The sequence below is a fragment of the Plectropomus leopardus genome, chromosome 6, assembly GCF_008729295.1.
Source record: "Plectropomus leopardus isolate mb chromosome 6, YSFRI_Pleo_2.0, whole genome shotgun sequence".
NCBI lineage: Eukaryota > Metazoa > Chordata > Actinopteri > Perciformes > Serranidae > Plectropomus > Plectropomus leopardus.
In genome coordinates this window covers 20,677,503-20,703,298 of record NC_056468.1, presented here as the reverse complement: position 1 = coordinate 20,703,298, position 25,796 = coordinate 20,677,503, and the positions used below count along the sequence as shown (strand labels likewise).

Sequence of the window (25,796 nt, the reverse complement as noted above, 5' to 3'; positions counted from 1 at the left end):
CCAGAAGATTGACAGTAATCCCTGCACCTTCTCCAGACTCCATTTACAATAAGAAATAGGAGAAGAGTTTCAAGGCCTCTTTCTGTTTGTTGCTTGGCACTCATTGGCACTGTGAGTTAGACATACTGTATATTCAAAAAGAGTCATGCCTGGGTCAGCATCTGGACTTTAATGGGTTTACATGCGTAATGGAAAGAACCAATCTATTCTCTTGTTTCTGTTAGTTTTTATAGGCGTCGCTCGCTTCTCTTTTCATTTTTCGTTTCTGCCTGCACATTGTGATTGGGTTTGTCACTGGGTCAGAAAGCAACTGGAATGATAACAGAGAGAAAATACAGTGAAATGTTAACAATGCATGTGGCGTCTGTGTGTGTGTATTTTAAAAGGAGACAGGTTGTTATTCCTTTTCCAAATAAACGAGTGATGAGGAGAAGAGATGGACAGCAGATGTGTGAAGGACAAGACAAGGAAAAGCTCTAAAATATAGCTGTTTCTACGAAAAGAATTTTAACTGACATGAAGCTGAATTTGTCAAGGTTATAATTATTTTTAAGGATGATATGGCAGATGGAGGGAAGGCCAAATTATCTTGGCACTAACTGGAACATAACCGGGATTTATTACCTGAAAAGTAAAACCAGATAAATGCATGAATGCAAATACCATGGTTACCAGAGTAATCATTGCACACCAACATTCATTTAGCTGTCTGTTAGACTTCCTTTATATTTCTACAGTGGAAAAGAGCAGGTATCAGGTGCCAAAATAACATCAGTTTAAGTTTGATGTTGTTGTTCCATTCATCCAGCACTGTTTGAACTGATTAGTGTTAAGGCAGTTTCAAAGATCAAGTAAACAAAGGGAGATCTGTGCATTACAAACAAAACAAAACAAATTGATGAGCAGCAGATTAAAGATGTTTTTGTGACTTAAAAAAAATCTCCTGGTGTAGCTTTTGGCAGTCATACTGTCAATTGGGTTTCCTTTTTAAAAACAGCATTATTTTTTTTAACATCACAGGTTTTTTTATTTACAAGTCTTGCTGCTGCTGCATTGTATATTTCAGAATTTCAGACTATTCAGGGTTTCCCACACATTCATTTATTTGTGGCGGTCCACCCCAAGTAAAACATCTGCTGCCACAAATGGATCTTCTACTTTTGGAGCTGGACCGTTCATTAGGAGCGCTGTTGAAATATATAAACCATTCATTTATGGTTACACAGAACATTTCTGGTAGCGTATTCTTGCCACTTACTTCCACTGTACAAAAATGAGGGCAAAACACCAGATAGGGCCTCGACCGATCGCAAACAGCTCCACTGATTGGCACGCACAGTTTTCAAATGTTTTGTTTATACTCCTTTTTTTATAGTAATAAATAACTACTTAAAGCCAAACTTATCAGGAAAATGAACACATCAGAACAATGTAAAATAATGGAAACTGGATTTGGGAAAAACTTATTTGACAGGTACTTATAATTTTTTGTTTTTAATCCATGTCCCATCTGCCAACATAAAGGGAGCGGGATTACATGATCTATACTGCAGCCGGCCATCAAGGGACAACTACCCCCCGCTGTCCCCGACCGCCATGCATACAATCTCATTTTGTTGGAAACACAGCTATTGTATACGCTGAGCGCACAGACAAATTGTTCATGATTTGCGTGAGTTTCACTTTTACATCTCAGCATATAGAGCAGAGCTATTTTTGGCTACAGCAGTGAGTGTCTGGCAATGTGCTATGTAAATTGAATTACACGGCCGTAAGTCTGTCGCTTTATCACAGCGTGACTGAGAGATTCTTTAAGCTTTCAAAATCACTATCACATACAATGATTGAATTTGGCTTCTTTTAATTTACCTTATATGGACAATAAGTTGTGATGAAGGAGGTTTCTTTTAGATTAATTTAGATTTTCCTGCATAACTGAAATAGCAGTAAGAGAGTTAATAGTGATGGTGAAATGACTGCAACTCATCTGAGGTGTTTGTTGTTTTAGTTAACTTCAATCTTTGCTAAAGTTTTCCTTTTGTCTAGGAATGCTGTCTGTATTGTTCCATTAAAAATAGCTCTCAAAACACGCACCTTTGGTTCATGAACTCTGGAGCCTTTACGGTCAGACAGTGACAGTATGTGTTTATGGAGCTCTTCTACCAAGCAAGTGGCGATTGTACTGAAAGAAGCAGGAACAGGAAAGAAAGAAAGATGAAAGAAGCTAAAAGAAATCATGAAGGCAAATGGAGATGGATTCTCCAAGGCCAATGGTTTCTGATTGACTCAGTTGACATCTGCTATCTCTTTAAACTGTGGATCCCCCTGCTCAATGGCACCATGCAGGCGCAAACGTTAAAACATCACTGCTCCATGTTTAGATTCATAGATATTCATAAAGTTTTACTGTGATTACTTATGCACAGCTGTGGAAGAAATGCAGTTGAGTTTCTGGGAATTTCTTTTGTCCATGAATCATTTTTCTGTTTTTATCTTCGGTGTCAAATTAAATTCCATTTGATGATCCCTATAAAAACAACTAATATCTTGTTGGCTAGACGGACTGTTTTACTATGAGGGCGATATCGACACATGTGGGGCACATGTGTTCATCATGCACACATACACACACAATGGACACGTACAAGTAGACAAAAGGCTGGTTGGTAAGTTCTCTCCAGCAATTAAGGGCAGATGGATGACGATAGTCAGACCTCTTTTCTAGAAATTCATTTTATGTATGTAACAGACAGCAGAAAATACATATTTTAATAAATGTAATGCTACCCCATTACAACGTGTTAACAAACTAAAGAAACATTATTTTTTATAATCCCTTGTATTAAAAAGTTGATTTTAACTATACATAGTAGAAAAATGTGCATGCTTCTTTCACAAGTATAATTTGTTTTTCTTCTTATGTTTATGTTTAGACACTCACTTTGTTCACATTTAACCTAACTTATCATCTTTTCCTAACCTAAAATGAAGTGCTTTTGTTGCATAAACCCAACTGGATAGAGTGTCTAGCTTATTGTCATTCCCAGGTCGTCAAATACCAATGCTATATCACACCCTTCAACATATGATATTAAGGTAATATTATGGCCCCTTAGCATCTTTATGAGATGCACCGAGCTTTCAAGTAACTTTAATATAAACCCATCTGTAGTCATACTTGGTGCTGAGAGTAACACGTTGTATAAAGAGCAAGAGAAAATGTGTGAGGCAAGAGGAAAAGGGAAGTGGAAGTGTCAAACAAAACCTCACTATCACCCACGTGACCACAGTCTGTGTCCTGTTTGGAACCGAAAGACATCGTTGTTTTAACTTTATCTTACTTAAGTGGCGCATGTATGTCCCATGTGAAATCAAAAGTCATAGTTGTTTTAAAGTATTGTTACGTGATTTACGTACAGTTATAGCACACTGAAGTCATGATGTCACTCTTTCGATGTAGATTTTATGTTACAATATGATACATTACGATACGATATGATATGATACGTTACGTTATGTTACGATATGATTCATTAGTATAAACATACCTATTTTACTCAAAACATAATCTTTTTTTAAACTTAACCAAGTACTTCTGGTTGCCAATACCTAACTGCAACCATTTGACAACATTAACCATATCTCTGTCAGATGCTGAGGTATACAACTAAGCAACTGGATTTGACGACCCGGAAATGACAATGTGTTCTACATCTAACGTTCACTCTTTCCAACTCCCTTTGACAGGCACGCAGTATTTTTGCACCTCCACAAAAACAGAATATATTTCAGGCACCATTCACATTTCCTGTCCAAACAGAATTGGAAAAACAAACAAGTAGACTGTAATGGAAGAGGGGTGAGCAGAGCAGGGTGAGGTTATGGCTAGAGAAGCTGATAAGTTAAAAGGGGTGTAGTTGAAAAGATGGTGAAAGATTGGCAGAGAGAATGAAGACAATGAAGAAGGAAGTGGAGTATTATAAGACCGGAAAGGGGAAAGGAAGAGTGACAGTGGAAATGTCATGGAAGAACTGAAGGAAAGTTTAATGGACTAAACTGAAGACTAAGGAAACAGAATGGGGCCTAATATAAAGAAGTTGCTGCAAAATTGCAAATGTAGAAGGGAGTTTCCTCAACTCTAATGGCTTTGTTCTGAAGCAGTCCCGCTAGTATAGGGCAATCACAAAGTTTCAACACTTAAATTAGCCTCATCGGCAGTGTAATTATTCTCTTCAGAGGTACACCAACAAATTAAGCAGTTCATTTTAGCCAATCAGCCTGCGCCTCAACAAAACCACCTTTGTATTTCACTGCTATGCACTTTAGCTGCCAGTGTCTGGTTAAATGCTTTATTCCCAACAGTAAAGTCTTTTCGAAGCCTATTTGACTGTTTAATGGGCCTATGTGCATGTGCGCGTTTCTAATGGCACAGTCTGAACATCTTAATGTGCTTGAGGGAGTATAAAGGTACAAACTGAAATGCAGCTGACCTGATGCACTCACCCAAACATACATAGGACACATCACAGAACGCTGCAAATGAATGCATGATTTAAATAAGCAACCAATGACGCCCCCAAGAAAAGGTTCTGAAGCAGCTTTTGTGTTGTGTTCAGTTAATTGGTTCCACTTCTCTTTTAACAGAGCAGAGATCTCAACCCGCTGAAAGGACCTCAAACAGGATAATTATAGTGCTTGACAAGCCTGTTCTTTGTGACTGAGTCTCAATGGTGAGGGCGTCGCATTTGCAATAGTGGTTCATGCAGAAAGCAACAAGGACAGGCCATAATAAGTCATGGATCTCACAATCAGGTTTATAGATCTCTTGTGCATGTGCGGTGATGCAGAATTGCAACTCTGTTGTGTTGTTTTGCCGTGGCGGCACTGACTTACGGCACTGAACCCCACCCTACATACACATGCATACACTCACACATCATACAACAAGGGAATTTATCTCACCTCAGTACTCCCTATCTTGCACGCCCATTAATTTGCATTTACATGTGAAATAAATGCAAAATAAAACTGAACTGAGTATTTTTTTTACAAGAAGTATAGCATACTTAAAAATGCCCAATAACCATGCACACCTCAGACACACCCGTGTACACACACACACACACACACACACACAAACAGATCTCATGTCAGCTGCTTGAGTTATTTTGAGTCTGGAAGTTGACTCTGGGTGTTTGCGCTCTGGCGAGGGAAGTTTATGTAGTGTTGAGGTATACGTTTTCATTTTGTTTACATTTTGTTCTCCGAATAGAGACAACAAGATCCCCGGGTTGTATGTGGTTATGCTGGTGCTTGTGCACAGCCATGTGCCCAACATATATAGGCACGCACACTGATTTATCCACCTGGCTACTTCTAGCACAAACCTTCATGTCATATTTTCTTTAAAATGTTTCGATGTAAACTCACACACTGACACACGTGTCCTGTTGTAGACCTGTTGTTTATAATGTCATTATCCTAACAATGAAATTTAAAATTGTTTGTGTGCAGATACATGACAAATGGCTTCTCATCGTGTCAGTTATAGTATCAGTATCAGTTACATGATTGGTCATTTGATGTATGTTGTATGTATGTGTTTTTGGTCAAATGATCTATTGGCTGTTTTTAGATTACACTTTTAAATGAAACCCAGAGTGGACGGCATGCTTACCTGAAACTGACCCATGTGTAACAAGAACAGCGTGTTTGAGCACGCTTGGCTTTGAAGGCGAGAAATAATTGGATTCCCTATTTACAAAAGACTGGAGAGACCATGCTTTTACCCCAATACCTGGGTTAAAGCAACTACTCCTAAAACATTTGACCTGCTGAAGTGTCTCAGAGCAAAAAAAAAAAAAAAACAGCTTTCAAACATATTCCAATGCAGTGACAAAAAAGCTGTGATATTAATATGTTAAGAACTGATGCTCCAACGTGGTTGCCCCTATAGTTTGACAGCAGTACACCAGTGTACTCAGTCCAAAAGGGAGATTTACTTTAGTGAAAAGATCTTGAAAGTAACTGGAGGGGGTGTGCATTTTAGGACAAACAGGACTACAGTGCAATCTGCATTTGTTTTGGGCAGAACCAGCTGCTTGTTGTTAATCCAGGTTTTGAGGGCTAGGGTTAGAGTTTGAGTTTGTCGCAACCGGGTGTTTTTTTAGTGGATGAGAGCAGGACAATAAAATTTGGTTAGACTGGCAGAGAATACCAACAGCTTCAACGGTAGGCCACATGGCCATCCACAATAAAAAACATTTGAACTTTTTGCTGCCCTTCAAAACTGAATTTACAACCCGATGTTCTGTAGCTCCTTCACACTAGTCGAAAACACAGGTGATGTGGAAATTTACTGGACATTACTTAAAGAATTACAAACAACTAATAATTAAAAATTAAAATAATAAACATGAAATATTTTTAAAAATATTTTATTGTGAACTTAGCGTTACTCATGAGGCCGCCAGACTGCCCTGTTTCCTACTCCTAAGGGAATATTACTGTAAACCTTCTACTTGAATAGGTCAATATAATTTGTTTACGCTGCAGATAACGTTAAGAGACTAAGGATAATAAATCTCTTAACTCAAGCACTAATCTGCATGGGATGGTTCATTCAATGTTCATACGACTTTCACAAAAACGAGTCTAATAAAACTAGTAAAAATGTGGGATATACTGTTAGAAGATATGCAGTTATTTGATCAGTTAGAAGTTGTGAGACTTGAACTGTAGCTGCAGAAATTCACAGCCCTTTGCAAACCCTCTGTACTAATAGACACCCTACGCAGCTGCCATTGTCACTTACTCGGCTCTGATATTTGCCAAAGATGTTCCAAAGCCAAGAGTGCTAAACTAGACTCACCTGTCTCTGTCTTTCACTGCGCTGTAGTATTTGCCAAAGATCATCTAAAACTGACCGCCATCATCTTTGGTGAGGCTTTTAGTATCCACCAGTAATATCCTAATACCAAGAGAATGCAGTCCAGCGAGACACACCTGTCTCTGTCTGTCTCTTGCTAGTCTGTTGTTTTGGCCAAAGAAAATACAAATCCCAAGAACATTAGGGGTCTGTGGAGGTAGCCCACAGATACTCTGAGGCCAAGAACACTGTGTTAAGCTGATCTGTCTCTGCTTTTTTAATTCCTCTCTGCTATTTGCCAAATATATCTGAGCGTAAGCCAAGAGCACTCATCTTTAGGTGGCGGGAACAGTGCAAAGAATCATCTGGCCTGATTAGAAGTGAAAAAACAAGAAGCTTCGTTTCACAAGCGCTGCGTAATTACTATAAATGAATTTCAGGGTGTAAGGAACAGTCTGAACTGAACTGTACACTCAGCAGTTTTGTTCCAAATGAAATAAACTTCTAATGATAGTTACAAATTACTCGATAATGAATTGTAATCAACATGTTTTGAAACCAAATACACTAATGTCCCAGATGCAATTTGCCCTCTTCTCCTGTAGTTCTCACATTAAGCTTTAAGTCTTCTGTGTTATCAGTTCAGATTGGCTGCAATATATTTAAAATGAGCCAAAGGACTCGCTGAGTATTTGTTTTTGCCCCGATTGATTTACATGTTCAGACATCATGTTCAGCTCAGGCTCAAGAGATTCAAAAATAATACACGCACATCCCGTAGTGGGTGCTGGATAAACCAACCAGGTAAACCAAAATGTGAAAAGATAGAGGTCTGCACACCGTTGAGCTTCCCTTAAAGGATTTTAGTTTGCGAAATAAGTGATGTTTCAAGCCACAATGCTCTTCCTCAGACTTATGACTTATGTGTTACCTTTTACCACAACACAATGGATTTTTATAACCACAGTAACCTCATTCAACAGTTCATATAATTTCTAACCAATTAGCACCCCATAATGGCATTGTATACTCAATGTAAATTTTAAGTAGTTCAGTTGGTTTCACACGATGCAGAACATCGCTCTCCTGGGAGCAAAAAACAGGACAAAAAAAGCTGAAAAAAAAAGAGTTATGCAAAAAGAAGGTGTTCTTGCACAGCGAAAACATGCAAAGCAACAGATAAACTTTATACCAAAAATAATATATTTGGATACAATGCCTTTGTAATCACCTACATTTTGATTAGTAACTTATTTAATTACATATTTTTTAGTAACTGTATATGATTACAATTAAACTCATTTTCTAATTTAATTACACAGAACTATTGAAATTTAACTAGTTACACTGTGATTACCTGGGTTATATACAAATTGTGGTGCATTGCATTTCATAGGTTTATGTACAAACAATGCATGAGAACAGCCTGTAATAACATAATATATACATATACAGCTGATATATAAAATGTGCAGATGTGCATAATGTGCATGTACCTCGTGCACTCTTATCCCTCCTGCACCTTTTTCCACCATTATCCTCTTCAAGCTCATCTGTTAAAGATGCTCTGATTTTATAATCGAAAAAAGGCATGGAAAGAATTCCTTTACTTCAGGTATTTGTTCAGTGTCAGAGCCAGGATCATTTTATGATCTCTGTCATATCACTGTCGCCTACGTTTATAAAACACTCAGCGTCACTCTGAGAACAGCTTAGTGCATGAGCCAGAGAGAGCGAGAGAGAGAGGAATGGGCCAAAATGGGTCAGGTAAGCAGAAACAGAAAGTTGGACGCTGAACCAAGAAACAAAAACAAAAAGACTTTAAAGAAAATAAAAATAAGCCAATAAGTCAATGAGCATTTCTGTGAGTGAATCCTCTGAGTGATACTGACGCACACTGATATCCATAAGCCTCTCAACAGAGCTAAGGCCAGATGTTGAATGTGGAAAACACTTCCTGGTCCAGCTGTGGATCACTTTGATGGGCAGGCTGTCTCAGCGCTGAGTGCTGGACGCAGCTGGAGTACTGTGTCTTTAGCCTGTCTGTCTTTCTTCTGTTTGATGGACTGTGTTGTTTCCATTTCTGAGAGCTGCCAGAGAGAAAACAAGAAACTGTAAAGTCAACAGCAGACAGAAACTAACTCTCTTCCTCTCTGACTCATATTAAATGTACATTTTAGGTGTGCCCTTCATTATTCCACTGTTTATTCTTCTGCTGAACACACACTCTGCTGATGTAATAAGTACATAAGTACATCATCTGAGAAAGTTATTTAGTGCCGGATAGATCTTACAAAACCGCAGCACTAAAGGCTCATTAATCTTGAATCTCTGCTTTAATTCATCCCATTCGGGGCCCCCTACAATCATGTGGATGGCCTCATCAAGTTTGGGCCCCCCTATACGACTGGTTTCCCTTATGGAGGCCCAGCACGTACCGAGTTTGCCTTTGGGGCAGAGATTCTGAAACTCTCTCTGTCTAGGACCCTCACATGAAACAAAGAAATCTTCATGTGAGTCTCATGAAATCACAGCAAGGCTTTGGTTGAACCTGAAGGACGGTTTAGGATGTGCTTTAAATAAGTTTGACAGCACTGACGTGGCTTTGATAAACCCAGATTTGCCCTGGGGATCTGTCCCGTGTTTCTCCGCTCCTCGGGTTGTATGGTTCTAGTCAGGATTGTCACAGTGCGTTTGTCAATCAACTGCAGGGAGAGAGAAAGCTCAGTTCTGTGATGTGTGGCTGCAGTGAGGAAATGTCTTTCGCAAACAGGCTGGCCCTGCTCCAACAACGGTCCATAGAGTCATTAGTTTATTCAATTACACTGTAAATCTCTTAAACGATGATGGCAAGCTTTAGGGTGGGAGTTGCCATGAAGTGTTCAGAGAGGTATGGCAGGGTATTATTGGGTCAAGAGTCATTAACAGTGAGTGAGAAAATGCTGTAAACATGCCAAGGTGTGTTGCTAGAAAAAATATGGGAATGCATTGGTATTTGTGTTTTTTATTTGGTTGCGTGATTGCATGCCAACATGTATTTGTGTCTGTCCTTTCCCCGTGCCTCCTTCTTAGGCCTCAGTGTGAGCTCCTCTGTTTATATGTACAGTTTTTACATCTTGGTCAGTCTGTAATGAAACAAAGCTGTAAAAGTTTAAATTAGATTTCAAAAGACAACGCTGGACTCCGGTCCTCCCATCTACGTTTTTTACTGCCCCGTGACTCCAGAGGCAGTGCAGGCAGCCAGACTAACACACTCCTATAGACACTACCAAGCATTACTGTTTCATATAAAAAGAAAACATCTGTCCCCTGGCTTTAAAAGATATTTATTTTCATGAATGTAAAGGTACATAAAATGACTTTTATGATCTTTGAAAACATCTAAGAAAAATTACACATTGTAAAAGTGCAGAGACTCTTCATCTGTTTTAGTACATGAAATTATGTGAAATTTGGTGCACCACTGGATGTATGTGTTACAGCAATAACTCTTCTTCTTTGGTGTCATAAAAATTTCCAAACATTTTAGAGGACTTTACAGCTTTTTGTCTCAAATATATGTCTTCTCCACTCCTGTTATTTACTATTTAATGGACTGCATGTCCGTTGTCCAAACCCATTAAAATGTATAGCAGCGGTATATTCCATTTTCCGTGCCTCATATTTTTTATTTTTACATTCCTCACACTTTCATCCAATTATTTTTGTTTTATAACCTTTATTTAGTCAAGATGGAGGTGTAGTTGGTCTGTGGAGTGGCGAGTGTTCGTTACAGAAGTGTTACTCCCCCTGCTCCTGCGCTCTGTCAGGGTTTAGATGCAGTACTGTTGACCTTCAGGCTGTGGGAGACATTGCCTCCTTTCTCCTGCCCTGGTGGGGTTTAACTTAATGCGCCTGTTTCCTCTCATGGTCTGCTTTTAAGACTCCTTAGGGTACCACTGCTGTGTATTTTAGTTAGAAAGTGAGCCACTATAAAATGTGCTTGTTTGTTGCCATGTTACCACAGGAAACACAGCGGCTGTGTTGCAGGTTTAGGCATTTTCTGGCTGTTAATTTTCTTCTGTGGTAATGTATAGTTAAAAAAAGAACATTCTGTGTAATTATTGACAAATGCCCTGCTTATATCAATATGTCTTCACAGATATAGCCAATGGAAAATTATATAAAATGTGTCTTTATGTAGTAGAGTCCTAGAATAGCAATAAAAATCTACCATGAGAGATACTGACCTGAATATGAGGGTCAGGCCAAGTCTGTATTAAGAAGAAACTTTTGTTTTCCATCAGACAAACAGGAAGGCAGACTAAAGTGAGAGCCTCTTTTATGAAAACCACTGTGGACCCGTACCCTCGGGCTTCTTGTCTCGCCATATTGATCTATGGCAGAGGATAAAGAAGCAAGAACCGTTCAGCAGATATATAAAACGTAAAACCTTAGTTATAACACAGGATACATCAGGGCTGCTCAATAAGAAGAACATTTCAGATACTATTGTTAAAGATTGTGATGGATATATTACTTGCAAAAAATAAACAGATTTAAAATTGAAACTTCAGAAATTACCATTTGTAATCAGTAATGTCATGTTACCTTGTTTGTGAAGAAAATTTCTTTTTTCATGCATGCCCCATGGAAAATGGCAGACGTTGATTTACGTGTTAACCACGTTTAACAACAGCCAAACTGTTTCAAAACATCCATTTAAAATGTTGTTACATACATATTTTCTAAGTGCAATATCGCTGACTTTTGCAGTGGGTTATTTGCACAAGTAGATGTCAAAATGCCGATTAAAAAAGATGATATATTGTAAAGCACAATTGCTGCAGAAATTCAAAAGTGGAACTTGTTTCCACTGTCTGTGACTGCGATAGCTCAGACATGCTTAAAAATTTCTCTCCGAGTTGATTTAATTGACCAGTGTTTTCGTTGTGAAACCGCACTGTAGTTTTAACATATCTTGTTCCTTTGGTCTGGTCAGCGTCAAAGCTTCTTTTAGGATCTTGTGTGATGTCATACTCAGTTGAAAAGCCTGTCGAGGCCTCTGTGGAGATAGTGGTGGGAGGTTGTGGATAAGGAATGGGGTGGCACACACACACACACACACACACACACACACACACACACACACACACACTAAACAGATCTATAGTTCGTGTGATCTGTGAGTGACCCTTGTCTATGATGGTCTTGCCCAGTGTGAGGACTGATAAAAACAGGCAGACTCAGCTTCCCGATCTAATAATAGACCAGTTCTTGATAAATTCGCACACTGGTCTTTAAATAGCAGACAAATGACAGTGTTGTTTTAGGATTTAATCACACCAGTAAAGAAATGTTTCACCAGCTTGTGAAATTAGAATTTATAATCTCTGTTCACTCATCATCTTTCTTTCTTTCTCTCTTGGAGTATGTACCCGCAGATACATCATGCCTACACTGACTCCATCACTACACAAACACACATACACACTGTTGACACTCACATGCTGAGCCACACGTGGTAATAATTCTGCCAGTCACTTTGCTCTTACTTGGTGCCTTGGCATCCTCTCCTCGTCACGTTGGTCTGCCTGCTTCTGTTCAAGGTAAAATTACAAAAAAAAAGAAAAATCTGAAACCAAACCAGTCTTTTCTTCCTAATAAGGCACAGAAAAAGAAATAAATAGACGATGGATCAGAGTATGTCCCACCTTCAGGAATGACGACTGCATACATTTCAGAGGGCTTTGTTTCAATAATCATTATCACTTTTGTTTAAAGAACAGTGATCTCACTCCGAGGAAACAAAAAAAGGAATACTGGCATAAAAGGCAGGAAGGAGAGAAAGATAATTCAAATGCAATAGAAAGTGATGGAAAGGTGTATAGATGGACTAAAACAGAGAAGGTGAGAAGTAAAAAGTAAAAACAGACAGGGTAAAGATTTTTATTTGTGTTAAGACTGAAGTTAAAACCATGTTTTAAGTAAATCACCCTGGGGAGCAGTTGTGCCTTCACATAAATTACCAAGCTGCTAAAGTCCCCGATTTACACAGTGAGGGGGTTTGTCCCTTTCCTGTATTTCTCTCTGTTAATCATGTGTTTCATACTTGAATCTGTTGCTGGGTCCCAGAGGAGAGACAAGACAAGTTTGATATTATGGCACACACGGACGCACAGACACACAAAACATTGTTTCAACATTTTTGCCAAGTCACTGTGTCTTTTTGTTTCCTTTACGCCATATTTTTCATTCTTCTGCTGTTTTGCAGTTCCTAAAAGAGAATAGTTCAAGTTAAAGAGAAGGAAGCAAAAAGGACACAAATGGAAAAGGGGTGAATTTGAATTATTTTAAAATATGACAGATATCAGGAACACATGATTTTTCAAACATTGAATAGATTTATTCAAGTGTTTGGACTTTGGTTGGATAAGATCATTCCCTTCTGTCCTTGGCAGCAATGCAAAAGTTACCACGAAAACATGCGGGAGCTGCCAGAAAATGTCTCAGCACGACAAATTGGGTGTAAATCAAAGATAAGATCACGACTCAAAACAAACCAGTCTGGATTTGATGCAAAATGGACCTCAGTCCAGGTCTGTTGAAGAAAAACGAACCATTTGCAACGAGGCCGATCAAGTCCAAGTTTTTCACACATATAATATTTGGAAATGTCCAAGGTGCAGTTAATCTAAAAATAGAGCTGTACACACGATGTGTGTGTGTGTGTGTGTGTGAGTGAGAGAGAGAGAAACATATTTGCAGGTGCAGATGCTGCAGAGTGTATGAGCTAGTCCTCCCAGTTTTTCACTACCCCAGTAACATTTCCTGGGCTAACCTGTCACGACTGAAATCACTGTCGCCACACCCTGTATAATACATCATTGTGTGTGCATGTGTTTATATTTGTGTGGGTGTGCGTCAACTTGGCCTTTGTCCCTTCACTACTTTTAACAAGTCTGTCACCCAGATGCCAGTACATGTCATTAAAGCCCTGCTTTATGCTGAAGAAAGTGATGTATGTGGATGTTTAAATGAGGGAGACAGATAGGACTGCAAGGAGCTACAGTTCAACGTTTGTAACATTTGTATCTGCATGCGTGTGTGTGTGTTTCTTTTAATTTTTTTAGGGTACATGTGTAAAACAAGTTTATTTTATGAGTGGTAACACACGAGGGTATTCACTTCTACTTGTAAAATTCCTTCGGTCGTGTATAGCTTGAATGTATGTGCCTATATTTATGTTTGCGCAGTGAAGTGTGTGTATTCTGGTGTTTCTAACAGATCCAAGTTAGTGTCACCTCCACCTTAACTACTCCAGCCTATTGATCAACTTTTTATCACTTTTATCACTTTTAGATATAAAAAACACAGACACACACACACACACACACACATACACATACATAAACATGCAACAACAATCTCTTATTGATTCAGTGTGGCTGGTTGCTAGCTGATGAAGCCGATGGCATGTCAGGGCACAGCCCTGGAAACATCAGTGATCTCACTCTAGTAAGAATAGACCAGAGAGATTAAACACAAATGCACAAGTGAGAACTTTGAACAGCCGCGAGGGCACCGGTGACTGAGAGGAGATGAGGAGGTGACTGCATCCTCCTCTTTATGACAGATCAATTTACAATAATACATACATGTGGGCAAATGCTAAGACACTAAAACAGTTATATATAAGGGTCCATAAAAACAGCCATTGGAAATGGCTCGTCATCTTCAGTGATGAAGTGCCTCATAATATCAGGAGATTGGATAAAAATGTCCTGAGACTCACAGAATGATAGAAAATAAAAGGCTACAATTCAGTGCAATGCAAACTGTGCTCAAGTGTTACAATACAGTTGTATCAAAAACGCAACAATTTCACATAATACGTGTTTACAGTATTTACTGCACGGCTTGATGGTGTTATTTAGTAAGATGTTCTGCTGTTTTCTGTTTAAATTCCAGAAGAGAAAATTGTTTGACAGAGTGGAAACAGAGAAGAAATGCAACAGACCATAAAAGCATGCTGTCAGTGTCATCTAATAACTTATGAATTTTCCAAAAATATTTGATTAGGAAAACACAGAATAAAAAAACAAAAAAAAACATTCGCGCACATGCAAACCCTGATGACCAAAGAGAAGTATAATAAACATTAAATGACTGATATTCAACAAAATATGGAAATACGTTTAGGCTCCGTCACTGTAGCCACAGCATGCACTCGGATGTGGGAAGGTATCAAAGCAAAACCAAAATGGCTGTCACCACGAAGAATTGCTGGAAAAACACAGACTCATAGTTACACGAACAGACCAACGGCTCTGTTATATGATATAAAACCTCCATGAACATGAAACAGAGCAAAGGAAACACAGACACATAGAGCCTGACAGTTAACATGGACCATGCAGGGTTACAAACGCAAAGAACAGAAACATGTTTGATACCAGCTGCCCATAAACCATGAATCAAATTAAACTGTTGGGAAGAACACACACATACATGCACAGCCCAGTAAATGTTTCCATTTGGCGTGCAGGAGGCAGACATAATGTCATGTTTGTCACTGTGACACTGTCAGTGCATCCACTTGCTCTCTGACCCTCACACATTTGAGCTATGGAGAAACATTCCTGTGGCAAAGTGTTTGAGATCCTGTTGTTCCTCAGCTATCAGCACCCAACAAAAGAACTATATTCTGTTGACATATTTTATTTTTTTGGTCATTTTGAAAAATAAAAATCATACATTGTTACTGCTGTTTTAATGCTTATAGTTTACAAAAAATGCAGCATATTTCCAAAAAAACGTTTCTGAGGCTCACTTGACACCAGCGACTGATAAAATACATGAAAGCCGTTCATGAGAAAAAGAACAGGTTTCTCACCAGAAAATGGCTTTGGTTGAAGATAAAGTCTCCTTATTTACTTGAGCAAAAGTCTTAAAGTATCTGATATATACTGTATTTGAGCATAAGAAGTGATTTTATGGTATTAAATGTACAATGTTTGTGAAAGTACAGATACAGAGTATAGATGCGGCTAGTAGGAAAAAAGTAAGCGATCAGAATTTCATGAATTGTGAAGTTTATTTCTTAGTAACAAACATAAACTTGAAAATGGAACGGACATTACATTTGAATTAAAAACACATTTTTTCCCCACAACTTAAAGGATTTTAACAGCAAAATCCATTATTTCCTTCTCAGCCATTCCTTCATCTTCCCATTCCTTCTGCTCTTATTTTCTATTACATATTTTCTTAAAAGGTCTATAAAATCAGTCAAGTCTTTTTTGTGTCTTTTTTGTGCATCAAGCTCTGTGATTGGCTGTTAAACACTTTGATGTCACTGCTAAAATATGAAATTACTTTCCCTGTCATTCACATCCATCCATCCATCTGATCTGATCTGTCCATTCCTTCTTCCCGTCCTTCCTTGTTTCCTTCCCTATTTTGTAGTAAGTAAGATTCTAAAAAGAAATTTGGTCAAGTCAGAGTATACTTTTCATTTACGAAATGTAAAAAACAAAAGTCAAAGTTGACACGAATGAACAGAAAGTAAATTACAAATACTCCCCAAAAATACTTAAGTACTGTATCAGTATTATTACTTTGTGACATTACAGCACTTTTTGACCCACAGGGTGACTTAGGTTTCACGGAGATCAACCTGGACTTTCATTAGTTCTCCAAAAGTCATGCCAAATCCCAGGAACATAAAAGGCATTTTAATAAACCAGTGGGTTGCTTGTTTGAAAGCCTAAAATTACCTTTGACTATGCAACCCCCTGGAGAAATGTTCTGAAAGCCTCTGAGTTAAATTAAACATTGGTTCTCATTCACGTTCTGCAGGCATCTTCTTTCCCTCCCTCTCACCATATGACCCCGACACATTTCCATGTTGGTGTTTCCAGTTATAGCTGCAGTGTAATCGAGGCTACAGTACACAGAGATGACGGTATGACGTATTTGAAATACCTACTTGATACCGCGGAGCTCTTCCTCCTCACACATGTCCATGCCGTTGGTTGTGCAAGGGAAATCTTTGCTGTCCTCAGATCAGTTTTGATGATAGTAAATACTTTGCTGTAGCACTGATTGGGTACTCGTGGACTATTTACAGTATAGTGTGTCCATGGAAACCCATAGGTCAGGCATACTGTTGACATAGTCTTACTGAGACCAAAAACAGGTGAGGTGTTTTGTTTCAATGATTACAGGAATGTCTTTAACACTTTACCAGTTGCTCGGGAGGGATTCTTCTGCCTTTAATTGAGCCTTGTGGTCTGTTGTTAAAATGGAGTGCATAACCTTTGTTTCCCCTCTCTCTCGCAGTGAGATTAATTAAATAAACATGTCATTGCATGCTTTGAAACTTATAACTGCAGGTAAACTCGCCACATCTCCCCAAACCCCAGGAGCGCTCTCCTCAAGTCCTTTTTTGACTTTAATCTACCTTCCTCTTATGTCTCTGATTTTGTATTTTTCCTCAGCAGCACTTTTATGAGTTTGAGTTGCGGGGTGGATAACTGATCTGTTAATCTGGTTGGAGCTGATTAGATCAATGGATGAGAGGTGCAGAATCTATAGAAGTGGTGAATGCAGAGCAGAGCAGGGCAGCATTATCAGACACTGTTGCCAAACTACAGAGGAGCAAGAGGCAGGGAGGAAAAGGCCACGAACGCGAGCAGCTCTATCTGTAGACTGATGAGTTTCCAGCTACTACGAGGCTGTCGGTTCAAATTTACAGAGGTGAAGGACATGAACCTCCCTCTGGAAGTTTCTAGTGGGGCTGCTCTGAAAGGAATGCGGGGTGGCTGAGGCTCACACGTCTTCAGTTACTGCACAGATTACTTAACCTTTAATTTACGTTAACTCATGTATTTACCCCTTTATATCATGCTCGATGAAGTCACCATGCACTGCAGCAATCATTTGAGTCACATTCATTTGTTCCATGTGTGAAGCTGTTTGCTTCATATGAATTACATTAGGTGTTCAAAAGAGTAGATATTAATCCATTATTGCCCCATTGTTTTAGTTAATTTTGCATTAATGAGGTACTGTGCTATTGCATCAATACTTTCTTAAACAAGGCCAGTCAACTACAACATATTTAATAGCTGAAAAGTGATTTGTTTTAGGATGAAGTGATGTCAACTCTGAGACAATTTAACAGCATGGGTAGTTACAGGCTTGTTCCTCAGATGGCCTTTTGGGAGCTCATGCCATTAAGAGTATCACAGACGGAGAGTATCAGATTGATACAAGCCTTTATAGACTAAAAACAGCTGCGTTCAGGAGCACACATACATTAAGATGCCATAATTTTTTCAGCCTGAGGAACTTAAGTTTCGTGGTCTGACACACAGACGCAGTGAGACCGTCCATATTGGTTTCTATGCTTAGAGGTCAGGTTTGGTCATAATTCACCATAACCTCAGTAAGATGTGAATATTTTATAGAATGGCCTGAGCAGCCTGCATTGCTCTATAAATATCAGCAAGGACGCTTCTCCCACACAGTGTTAGTCATTTTTTTTTATCTGTTATAAGAATACATTTACAGATATCAAAAACACATTTTGCAAAGGAAATATTGAAATTGCACAATCATAACTCACTTTTTCTTTCTCCCTCTCTCCAGGGCCGCCAGTGTTCCTAAAGCTTCTCCTCCTCCTGTGGCACCAAAGGTACTGTGACACAGCATGTCACTGAAATAACAGAAAATTATACCCACTTAAGTGCACAGCATGTTTATTTGTGTGCACGAAAAAAATATCAAATATTACTGTTTAATTAATGCCAGGTACACCAGGTGATGAATAGATACATTTTAAAATGTCATATTTTGAATTTATACTTTCTCTAATTTAATTTGTCATGTACATACCATAAATAATGTTCATTTAAAAAAAAATGTAATTGTTTTGTAATTGACCAACTGTTGAGTCACCATGGAACAAGAAAAACACCCTCGTGACATGGAAATGGCATTGAATCACTAACTGATTCATTAAGATAAAAGAGCAGGAAAAAAGAAAAGAAAAAAAAAACTTAACACACCTGGGGTACCAAATGCTTTGTATACTTCATTTTTAGTTATTACACCCCTCTGAAACGTTACCATACACACATTTGTGCTGCATGAAAACCACTTTTCTTTTGATTTGTGTTATTGTGTTTTTTTCTAATGTTGCTATATTTATTTATTTTGTTAAAAATGATTTTGATTATACTGATGCTTCCTTATGCACAGAAAAAATCCTGAACAAATTTACAGTGACTAGAATAATTTTTTCCAGCTATTTTTTAAAGTGAATCAAACTTTGTGATATGGACAGATCATTGGTTTTTAATAACATAAAGCTTATGGGACAAACACAGTTAGTATAAACTGAGAGGCATCAGTATAGCGGGTCCTGTGTTGTGATTGGTTTTCTGTTTGTATTTGCATGCTCTTCTCTCGTGCTGATAGGGCGACAGATCAGACATCATAAAACCAGTGGCTCTCACTTATCCCCCTCCACCACCTCATCCCCACCCTCACTCCTCCAGCCCCTCCATCACCCACCACAACAAGGCCCCCCGACCTTATGGGGGCTGTGCATCAGAGAGCGAATACCCCCCCTCACAGTCCCCTTTCACTCCCTTCATCCCATCACCATCCTCTGCCTTCACTCCTGCCTCCTCCCACGCCAGCTCTCCTCTTCCTCCTCCTCCACCTCCTGTCTCTTACCCATCCTCTTCCTCCTCCTCCTCCTCCCCTCCTGTCCTCGTTGCACCCCAGCCGTCAGTGTATAACACACCAATCAACCTCTACTCCACCGAGAACGCGTGTGAGGTGGCCATGGGGCAGAGGCGGGGCCTGTTGGAGAGTCAGGGTGGAGCCTTGCCTTTGCAGTTTAATGGGTGAGTGGCGTTCCCTCCGGCCAATCAAACAAATCAGTCATTTCTCGTCATCTTTTCTACCTCCAACATTTTACGTCTTGGTTCTGTTCTGAGATGCCCCTTGACCTCTCAAATGTCAGCTCTATAATTTCTGGTGTTTTCCATCTTAAGTCAGAGTTTGTGTCCCTGACTGGAAATTGAAAAATTCCATGCAGCTCGCCAGACTTGGAATCTTCCACATCATTAAATCAGGCTCACATGTCTGTTTGGTGTTTTGTTTGGAGGAAAAAACAAACATCAGAAAAACATTACAACACTGCACTGCACACTATATTATAATCTCTTGTTTGAGTTAGTAAAATAAGCCTAATTATGACGCCTCTTTTTGTGAGTGTTCTTTAAAAGAGTGTTAAAAAGTTACAGTCACAACTTGGCAGTGTGCTTTTGGTTTGGTTTCCATTAAACAAGCAACTGTCACCAGACAGAAAAACTGTCATTTATGTACAGTGTCATGTAAGAGAACTCAAACTACCAGTCTGGAAACATGGACATGTCAGCAAACTAAAGGGGGTTACTGTACCGTTTGTTTATTGTAGGAACTCGAGTGGGGAAATTCTGCAGTGAATGATATATAATAACTGGTTCTTGTGATGGAAAACTGGATAATTGATACACTCCAAGATTTCGCAGCCATGTTAAAATAATGGCACATACTAAAACACAACCTTAAGTTTTTGCACGTTGGAATTTGGGATTGTAACATAAAGTTAACATTAAATTAGTAAGATTAGAACTAAAATGATTACAAATGTGTATGGACAAAGTGAAATATCCCTGGCAGAACGGCTGTATGGTTCTTTTTAGTCATATTGAAGGAATACATCACCCACAAAAGTACTATTTGTAAATCAATAAGTCATGCTGTGTTTTTCTTAAGAAAACTTTGTTTCTCTACGATGCCTTCACAGAAAATGGCAAACATTTTGATCTATTTATTGATTTTGGATCACATTTAACAGCAAAATTGTATCAAACTATCTATTTACAAACACTCAAGCAACTTGTGCAGTTTGATCCAAGTCTTATTTATCAAGTCATATTCTCAGCACTCACCAAACATAGATTTTCACTAACTAGCCTATTTAAAACTGAACTAAAGTATCTATGCTCTTTTCAAAACCAGAATCCAATGCTAAAATGAATGTTTTGAAAGTACAAGGCATATGACTGGATAAATGAGACCTGGATTATACTGCACTAGTTGTGTGAGAGTTCATAAACAGATGTTATATTACAGTTGTTAAAACATAGTCTCTAATTAAATAATAAAAGAGAATTTTTGTCAAGGAATGCAAGAAAAAAAAGTTCTCCCCATAAATTCAAGGTAACACAGCATGACTAACTGATTTACAAATGGTCATTTTATGAGTGAAGTATTCCTTTATAATATATCTACCCGTTACCATGAAACAAATCAAAAACTACTTTCTCCCAAACACGTGTTTTTGAGTGCATTTTTGGTGTTTTCTGTTTTCAGTTTTTATGAATTATTCACGATATTCTATAAAAAACATGTCTTTGCTTCTCTTAGTGAGAGTACACCTCTTCTGCTGCATTTTGCATTGAGGTCAGGTGTTTGAAGGCAACACCATATCTAATATGTATTTGTGGTTACTAGTACTTGAAGATAATACTACTAATAACTCCTCTCTGCTCACTCAGCGCCTCTTTTTACTTAAATTCCACCATCATCTTTTCCCCTGTCTGTTTCTGTCTCCATCTCTCCTCTCTCCAAACACATAGTGAGTATAACTATGCTGTGATGCTATGACTAAGCTGTGTATATATAGCCTGCATCGGTAACTGGAGCTGTGTGGCATTCTCTTGAAGCAAATCAGCCAGTCAGTAAAAGTTTTAGCCTTGAATCCATGTAGATTTACACATACACAGTTTCTCCTCACAGTATTTATAATTTTCATTCATTCTTTTAGTCATTCATCTCAAAACAAACCAAGGGGATGGATGTTTTTATTGCACTCAAGATACAGACTGGACTGCATAAACTCTTTTTCTGACTCATAATTTCTACATTTATTCATTTTTACTTTCTCTCTGTTCTCTTTTCTGTGGGCAAAACTGACAAAAGGATCAGTGGTTTTCTCTTTCTGTGACACTCAGCAGACACCAGCGATCTGCACAATATAATCTTACACCACGCAGCCATGCACGCGCACACACACACACACACACACACACACACACACACACACACACACACACACACACACAGTCACACAAGCTGTCTTTCAGCCAGGTACATAGCCTTCCCCAAGTATCCCACATGTCATTTAATAGCATGGAATACTTTATTAAAGCAAGATCTGGATCTGTCTTTAGTAGTTTTATGGCTTTGACTTGCTTTCTTGAAGTAAACCTTTCTATTGCAATGTTCTTTTTACCTTTTTGAATATTCTTTTCCTACATTCTCAGTGATAAACTGTTCCAAAACTACGATCAGGGTTCCTGCTCAGTATGAAAAAGTATGCAATTTAAATGTAGTAATTTTCATGTCTTGATGAAAACGAAAAAAAAAAAGATAAAAGAGTATGGAAAAATATTTGTGTGTATTCTATTGTTGATTTACTTTTTCATGTAAAATTCAGTGCAGTCAGAATTTTACCACAGTATGAGAAAGTGTGGGACAGAGGGAACCTGATGCTGTCAAAGACTTAAAAATATGGGGGCAATGAATATAGGATATTATTTATTCAATACGTTGAGGGAAAATAATCATATGTAGCACCGGTTTTCTTCTTTAGGCAGAGATATTTGACATTAGAATGTCATCCAGTGTCCTGTGTAGTAGTTCGGATTGAACAGCAACAATGAGTTAATGTTATCTACTCCCAAATATAAAATGATTAATGTCATAAAAATATCTAGCTTATTGTGCTGAGATGTCAAACTGATTTTCAAATGGAAAATGTGTAGAATCCTGAAAAAATTAGTTTGGTCATCCAGTTTAACATACAGGTTAATGATCATAAACCTAGTTTCTTCCAGGATCTTAAAATCTGTCCATTTTGTGCTGAGGTGACAAAGTGAGACTGCATGTGTGTCCGTCTTTGCATCTTGCATGCCTATTTGCATGCTGTAAATGAGCTGTGTGGTTTGTTTCAGAGGGGATTAAATGACGTTCTTACTGTAAAATGGCAACAATCTGGACATGTCACTGTTCTCTGTCTTTCTCTCTGCCATTCAACCCTTGTTCTTCTGCTTTGCAGACTGCAGCACCTCCTCAAGTCACAAAGTTAGTCTCTGAAGCATGTCAGGCTATGAGTGTTGACTGCCTGCCTTCCTATTTCACTCATCCACCTCTCTTTACCTGTGTCTACTTTATCATGGCAGCTCTATGCATTTGTTTGTGCTTTTACTGCAGAGCATTATTCATGATAGTAATGCTCTACAGTTAGCTTATTTTTCATATTTAAATTATGCAAGAACTGCAGCAAGCATGCATTCAGCTAATTAAAAGTGAAAGTATTTGTGTGATTCAATGTGCTGCAGCTGCAGTATGTTTTTACTGTAAATCACAAATATTGACATCGACAGCATCACACCACTCACACACACGTATACACACACACACACACACACACACACACACACTCTCTCTCTACTGTCAGACACTTCCAGTGTAACTGTAAGTGTGTGACCAGGCTCACATAGAGCCGTCAACACTCCCACACCCACATGGCTGCTGCTGTGACAAGAATGTGTTGAAAGACACTCATAAATCAGTCCATTCAATGGGCTAGGTGAGTGTGTTGGTGTGTATGAGTGTATTTATAGATGATTTATTGACAGCAAAGCCTGAAAAGTCTGAAATGCCCCTCTGCGTGTATGCATGTGTGTTCAAGCAAAGAGTTGATTTAGTGACAGCCAATTAGTAATTGGCCTGTCAGCAGCTTGTTGCTGAGGAAGATAGTTGATTTGTACACATTTACCATTCATGCATTCATAAAAACACAAACCACACAGTAAATCATAATAATGTTGCAAACCTGTGTTTCCCATTACCATCTGAGGAAAATTCTTTGATTTTTTTTTCTTCCCAAACTGATCAAATTATGAATATGAACACTTTTAGAGGAATCCAGACAATCCAGCAGCACCACCATGTGGTGAAAAAATAGAACTGACTTGAATTTTAAGACCACAAATGTGATCAAATGTCTCCGTGAACATTTTGGCTCTGTGTTTTGCATGTGTGGTACATATGTTTTTGTTTGTTTGTTTGTTTGTGTCAACGTCCTCCATCTATACTCTACAGCCTCCTTCTTAGCATTTCCTCTGATTAATATTATTTTTTAAATAATTTTATTAATTCTTCACATGTGGATCTCTTCCTTTGCTTCTCCTTTACTTCCTCTTAAGTGGACCTCAAAGTATTTTAAAGTAAGTCTTTTCAGGTTGTCTCTTTATGGCTGTTCTGAATGTTTTAGTTTTATTTTCCCCTATCTTTATTCAGTCTATATCTGTTTTCTTCTTTCCTACTTTTCTCTGTCATTGGTTTTCAAGAAAACCGCAGCCACCAAGGTATCAGATTGCTTCAGACAAAGGAACCAAATGAAATTAACAAAATGTGGGGGATTTCCCCCTTTATTTTCTAATAAATCTAATAAAACATGCCACATTTCCACCTCACGTAACCTGTAGTCTAAACCATATAATACATTCATCTAACTGAATTATTGTGTGTTAAATAATGCAAATACATTAATTTAAAATCTGTGGTTGAATTATCCTCCTAAAAAGACTAAACACGGCTTTGTCTCATAACCCACTCTGATGGACAGAGCTACTTACTTACTTACAGTAGTAAAGTATTAAATGGTTTATCGGATTCTGCAACATTAAGTTTTACATTTTACTTTATTATACTATAATAACTCCAAGGCAATGACGTCAGTCGGCATCTCTGTTGCTTTGATCAATTGTATGAGAGGGACGATGTAAAAATTGAAAGTATTTTTGGTGATGTCATCTATCCTGTCTACCCTGTCCTTCCAGAGTTCCCAGGAAACACATTGTGGACACAGACATCCATTTTTACCATGTGCCCACTCATGCTGATGCCAGCAGGAAGCGCATAATGGAGGATACAGAGGACTGGCGTCCACGTACTGGCACCACCCAGTCCAGATCTTTCAGGATTCTGGCTCAGATCACCGGTACCGAGCGTGGTACGTTACTGACTGAAGCACACACAGTCAAGATGTTTGCATAGTCATTACACAGTTCGTTGTCAGTGTACCTGAATTAATGACTAAGCACATCTGAGCACTGAGCAGTCTCCATACAAAGGGCAAAGAATCATAATGAAACCACAATGCTAACTGTGTACAAAACTATTTATTTATAAACCAAAAGCTCAATAAAGCATTAAGCGCAAAGTCAAATTAATTATTCAAGAGGTCAACATTATTTTCTTTAATGGACTTTCTATTCTTTCCCTTGTAGCTCAAGATGAGGAAGCTGATGCAGCCAAGAAGACAAAGTAAGTGCAATGAAACTGCTGACTGTGGTTTTAACAGCCCAACGCTCCATATCATCAGTTTAGACTGTGCATTGTGAGAAGTACCAGTACATGTCATACTGTTGTTTCACTTAGTCGGGTGCCTGTTAGTCTAACATATAATGGCTACATTAACATACATGGAGCTCCAGAGCATCTGACTCCAGATCTCTGTGGCACAGTTCTGGCAATTGTATTGATGGTGTGAGGGCTCTTCCTGTCTAGACGGCAGAAAAAGGATCACATTCAAGCCATTAAATCAAAAGCCAGACCTCTGTGTGCCGTACAGTATGTCCATTTTCAGAAGCTCCAAAAGTTCACAAAGCAGTCCCCTCTGACGTTGCTGATTTTAAACACTATTATGTCAGTATCTGAACGTGTTTTCATCCATGCTGTGGCTTCGTGTGATGCTTTGTGTGCTCCTACTGGTTTGTGCATTCGGTTGTGGCTGTGACAGCCCTGCAGTGCTGCA

At 38.6% G+C, this 25,796-nt stretch overlaps 1 protein-coding gene across 3 annotated transcripts in view; it reads left to right on the top strand.

Annotated features, from left to right (window-relative positions):
- pdlim5a (PDZ and LIM domain 5a) overlaps positions 1-25,796 on the top strand; it is a 72,321-nt gene that overhangs the window by 22,201 nt on the left and 24,324 nt on the right. Inside the window, exons 4-9 of one of the 3 annotated variants that reach the window (XM_042487561.1) lie at positions 18,503-18,548; positions 23,031-23,056; positions 24,184-24,204; positions 24,328-24,345; positions 24,820-24,992; positions 25,270-25,306. In XM_042487561.1, coding sequence (XP_042343495.1) covers positions 18,503-18,548; positions 23,031-23,056; positions 24,184-24,204; positions 24,328-24,345; positions 24,820-24,992; positions 25,270-25,306 — 321 coding nt within the window. Of the gene's footprint in view, positions 1-18,502; positions 18,549-19,333; positions 19,768-23,030; positions 23,057-24,183; positions 24,205-24,327; positions 24,346-24,819; positions 24,993-25,269; positions 25,307-25,796 lie in introns of all 3 variants that reach the window. The other 2 variants (XM_042487562.1, XM_042487560.1) reach the window with 2 other exon arrangements.